This window comes from Pyxicephalus adspersus, chromosome 1 (genome assembly GCF_032062135.1).
Source record: "Pyxicephalus adspersus chromosome 1, UCB_Pads_2.0, whole genome shotgun sequence".
NCBI lineage: Eukaryota > Metazoa > Chordata > Amphibia > Anura > Pyxicephalidae > Pyxicephalus > Pyxicephalus adspersus.
The window spans coordinates 150,052,591-150,058,204 of NC_092858.1; the positions used below are offsets into that span (position 1 = coordinate 150,052,591).

A 5,614-nucleotide genomic window follows, 5' to 3' on the forward strand; every position below is an offset into this window, starting at 1 on the left:
ACATATACATACAAACATACACACATACATCAGGTAACTACCAAACCTCATTTATTTTAACCTCCAGAACTTTCTGGTGATATAGAGATTCTCGTTTCATTTATGCAATCCTTTACAGTGACACATCACAAGGAAGTTTAACAAGAAGCTGCCCAGCACACTAAGCTGTAATTAGGACAATTATTCTTATTATAGAATCCTGGACTAGGCAACTGTGATACCGGTATTAGAATTTGTGTACAGAGGAGGAATGTGCAGAATAATTGGACTAATTACTTGCTGATGTCATTTGGGAGTTTACATATATATACATATATATATAAATGCTCATTGCAAGCTGTAGCAGTCATCTGCTTGATCAGAAGAGCGAGGTTCCTGAAGTGACAAAGCGATATACAGTAAGGTAAGCACTTCAACACTTTTCATCTTTTTCCTTTCATTGAATGAGAGCATGACTATTTTTCTTGCTTTTATTTTCATACAGTGTGTGGGTTAAAAGCTTGAACTGTGCTTAGAATATAGGTCACTATTACACTTTTTCTCTGCTTAAAGAAACGTACTAAAGAATATATCACACTGATGTAATACAATTCTAATTTAAATTATTTTACTTACTGAACATTACAAAAATGATAATGTTCAAACTTTTAAAATACAAAATAAATGTATTACTTTGCACCTCCATATTTGTTACCTTTGTGCATTATAGGTGTTGCTTTTATGTGGGTTTGGGCGTGTATTTGCACGGAATTAAAAATGTTTTCAAAATATCTTACTGATTGTAAAACAAAAGTTGTTGAAATTATTCTTTAGGGTCTACCATTTAAGTAACTATATGTTTATAATTTACTTTCCAGCCAGCCATGCACATCTTTGTAAAAACTTTAACTGGAAAGACCATCACCCTTGAGGTTGAGTGCAGTGACACCATTGAAAATGTAAAATGTAAGATCCAGGACAAGGAGGGCATTCCCCCAGACCAGCAGAGATTGATATTCGCCGGCAAGCAGCTGGAAGATGGCCGCACACTAGCTGACTACAATATTCAGAAAGAATCCACCCTCCATCTTGTGCTCCGTCTGAGAGGTGGTATGCAGATCTTTGTGAAAACCCTCACAGGCAAGACCATCACCCTTGAGGTTGAGCCCAGTGATACCATTGACAATGTAAAATGTAAGATCCAGGACAAAGAGGGCATTCCCCCAGACCAGCAGAGATTGATCTTCGCAGGCAAGCAGCTGGAAGATGGCCGCACGCTAGCTGACTACAACATCCAAAAAGAATCCACCCTTCACCTTGTGCTACGTCTCAGAGGTGGTATGCAGATCTTTGTGAAAACCCTCACAGGCAAGACCATAACCCTTGAGGTTGAGTGTAGTGACACCATTGAAAATGTAAAATGTAAGATCCAGGACAAGGAGGGCATTCCCCCAGACCAGCAGAGATTGATATTCGCCGGCAAGCAGCTGGAAGATGGCCGCACTCTAGCTGACTACAATATCCAGAAAGAATCCACCCTTCATCTTGTACTACGTCTGAGAGGTGGTATGCAGATCTTTGTGAAAACCCTCACAGGCAAGACCATCACCCTTGAGGTTGAGTGCAGTGACACCATTGAAAATGTAAAATGCAAGATCCAGGACAAGGAGGGCATTCCCCCAGACCAGCAGAGATTGATCTTCGCTGGCAAGCAGCTGGAAGATGGCCGTACCCTAGGTGACTACAATATCCAGAAAGAATCCACCCTTCACCTCGTGCTCCGTCTGAGAGGTGGTATGCAGATTTTTGTTAAAACCCTCACAGGCAAGACCATCACCCTTGAGGTTGAGCCCAGTGATACCATTGACAATGTAAAATGTAAGATCCAGGACAAGGAGGGCATTCCCCCAGACCAGCAGAGATTGATCTTCGCAGGCAAGCAGCTGGAAGATGGTCGCACTCTCTCTGACTACAACATCCAAAAAGAATCCACCCTTCACCTTGTGCTTCGTTTGAGAGGTGGCACTCAGAACGTATGAAGTTAGTTGTTTTTGTTCTGTCTAAATGTTCCAAACACCTTTTTCTGGCATGAATAATTGGTTGGGATTTCTGAATAAGTAATGAATGAGAACATAATTTCAATAAAATATATGTTAAATGAATATTCTGTCATATTTTTGTAGACTTAAAAGCAAAGTAATTAAAAAATTAAAAATAGCAAAACATTACCCATGCAGAAAATAAGTTAATTAGTTGATTGAAAGTTATCAAAACAATCAACAAACTAATTACATATTATATTAACTAAAAAGGTGGGATCATTATTTGAGAGTTTATTTTATTGTTATTTATTTGCTTTTTATCATTCACTTTATTGCTTTTTTGTGTAATATTCTTTATAAAAAAAGTTTTTAAAAAAGCAACATAACAAATTAGTATCATGTGAGTAACAAAGAGTAATTGAGAAAAAAAAGAGTGAGGGGTAAAAGTATGGTACAACATATTTTCATTTCAACAGGACAAGGTACTAATAAAAGTCTGTAATCATATATTTGAACAATCAGCTAACAAAACAGTCCAGTAAGTGTATGGTCAGCATCAGTTGTATGTATGGTGTGCATTAACTTTATGGCTTTTGATGTTTGTTTTTTTTTAATATTTTGGGGAGGCAGTGCCTAAAATATAAGAAGCCTTTCAATGTAACCTGTGTGTTTTATTTTATTTTCCATAATTTGCCAAAACTACAGTATCACTTACAATGTTTTTTAAAGTCTCCATAAATTTAATATACCTTACTTTATCAAGAAAATGATGGCTTTTATTTGTTACCACTTTTTTCACAGGTTTTTTAAAAATACAAGGGGCACCCAGTGACTCATAGTTTTATATTTATTTAAATGTTTTCCACTAGTTTGTTAAAAATAGTCTTATGAAATGTATTAATGAATTTATGAATAATGAAAGCCTTGTACTTAGAAATCCAATCAGAAAACTAATCACATGAGAGTGATTTCCAGCAATTTTGTAAGATTGTCTTACGTTATCGAATCAGGTTACAGGAAGGGTTAGTGTGAGGGTTATGGTCTTTGGTGGGGTTAATGTGGGTCATTAGGAAAAGTTTAGTGTAAGGTGTAGTGTTAAAGGAGGTATAGTGTAAGAGTTAGAATAAGGGTTAGTGCAATGTGTAGGGGTACAGGAAGGGTTAGGATAATAATGAGAGTAAAGGATACACAAGGGTTAGTGTTTGGGCTACATGAAAGGTAAAGGTAAATGTTGGGGTTTTGGGGGAGTTAGGATCAAAGTAAAGATTTGAGTTTCAAAATACGTTAGTTTGGGGATTGAGATTACAAGGAATAGTTATGATTACAAAAAGGGCTAACATAAAGTTTGGAGTTACAAGGGTAATGACTTCAAAAGCAATAGTGGGAAGGGCTATGTAATGCATCAATCTCAACACTAGGGATGCTGCACTGAAAACTAGGAGGACCAAGCACCATAAGCTCAGTACTAATTGTGATATTGGGGAGAGCACTAATGTTAGATTCCCCTAACAAGTACAGCAGTAGACGGTAGAGTCCCTATTTAGGGCCTGTGTCTGATAGTATGGGAAAAGGAACATAAATTCCCTTATCAGGTTTTTCTCTCTGTCATCAGATCCACCAGCACATCCTTACAGATCAACAATTTTACAGCACACAGTTGTAAAAGTTGGAATTTTGTGTCACCAGGTGTCGTAAAACTCAGGATCTGGCAGATAAGGGTAGTGAACTGTGTATTTAGGAACACAATTCCATACAAAGTAGTAGGTTGCTGATTCATAGCCAGATCATTATTGTGAGCATTTTGAGATCAATTTTTAGTTTCCTAGACCTCTTTAGCATGTTCCGGTGAACCATAAGTCCCTGACATGCCTAGTTTGGTCATGGCAAACTTCATATTCTGTCCTTATAAACAATGGGAGGTTAGCAGTTCAAACTTGTATGCGTGGGATTATGAATCTAGCTAAAATAGGAGCATCCTAGGTGAGTCCACAGAGCAACATCATCCGTGGGAACACATCCTCTCAGACCTCCTACAATTTTTTCCGTCATTGGATGGTCCTATAAGTTACTCCTCTGGGTATTAGCATAGAAAAAGTTGTGTAAGCCTACCAGAGAGTGCTCTCACCTATATCATCTTGTCCAAGGACAACGACATTGACAGACTGGGCGCTGCAGAGAGCACAGTGAAAAACAACTGAACTTTGCACCAACAACCTAGGCTAAGGCAAACCAATTTTTACTTATGTATTTTTCATCAATATTCCCTTTTATTTTACATTGTTGCTATCGATCAGCTATTGTTTAAGTCTTTATTTTTCTGTCCTGTTTATGCGCTGTGTTTTGTTATGTTTTTATTTATTGAACACTATAAAAAGTGTAAGCTGAATGTCTGAATGCTCTAAATAGAAATCGTGTAACCTGGTCTCCTGAAATTCTACTATAAAAACTATTTTTCTTTCTAAGACATCCCTGTCGGGTGCGGCAGCAGGTGAGACAGACAGTACTAAACAAAGCAGAATCATTACTGATGTTGTCAAGGGTAACACTTATGTACGTATGCATTTGTCAGCAGTCTAACAGATAGTTTAGCTTAGACACTTTTATATTAAAAATCTAATAAATTTAATTTTCGGAATAAACCCCCCTAGAGGTAATCCCGAGTGTAACTTGGGGTGGATTTTACCTGCAAATAGCGGTAATCCCAAGTCACAGTAGGGGTCACTTTTAACTAAAAACACCCACTTACCTTGCTCTGTTGTCATCCCCTGTCATCCTACTGGTCCCCGCAGGTCCTGGGGACACGTCCTTCCTCCTTGATCTCCAGCCATGAAGTGCAGAGATGATCTCCGGGGTTTCCGGGTGACGCCGGTGCATGCGTCGGTGCGGACAGAAGGATCGGCAAGAAATTAAAATCATTTTGTATTGGATTCATATAAAAAAAAAATTCATATAATATATATATAATTATATTATATATGTATTTTATACGGTACTGTACACTTACATTACATGTTTAAATATTTTTTATATTTTTTTTAAAAAGATTTTTGTGTTTTGTTATTTAAAGTTTTGGATTAAATGTATTAAATATTGGTGAGTTATGTCTAAGAAATATAGCCTACAATAAAAAATAAATTTCCATGCAAAAAATTGTACTGCTTTTTGCATGGAAATTTGGTCGGTATTAGACCACTAGGGAGGTTAGGGAAAGTTGCTGGATGAAATTTAAGGCTCTCATTAATTACACTGCAACCTATGTTTTAGTCATTTTAGAACTTTTCTACCTTTTTTCCAATACCTTAAGAGTATTACGTATCAGGGGGCATCTTATCAGCTTGATTGATTCAAACCAGTCGGAATGTTCCATCAACACCCAGTCTTTTGTTTCTTTTTTAGTGCAAAAGCAGTCCACCACCCCTGCCTAGCAGTGACAACTCAGTACAGTTATACAATATTTATTTTGGAGATCCAAACTTAGCGTTATTCCAAGGTAACCTACAGAGCCCGCTTGCCATTTCAATGAAAAGTTGTTGGCTAAGATCCCATCAGTAGCAGCCTCTAATGACATATATTAATTAATAAATATTAAGGGA

General features: G+C 37.2%; 1 protein-coding gene across 1 annotated transcript; it reads left to right on the forward strand.

The window, feature by feature from the left end:
• The first annotated feature begins 277 nt into the window (after positions 1–277).
• Positions 278–2,150, forward strand: UBB (ubiquitin B). Its single transcript, XM_072431078.1, has 2 exons — positions 278–403; positions 858–2,150. Exon 2 carries the CDS (start codon positions 864–866, stop codon positions 2,016–2,018), a length of 1,155 nt encoding a protein of 384 aa, XP_072287179.1. The 5' UTR covers positions 278–403; positions 858–863; the 3' UTR covers positions 2,019–2,150.
• The last annotated feature ends 3,464 nt before the right edge of the window (positions 2,151–5,614 follow it).

Coding starts and splice junctions, on each gene's coding strand:
- UBB (XM_072431078.1), top strand. CDS start 864: ATGCACATCTTTGTAAAAACTTTAACTGGAAAGACCATCACCCTTGAG.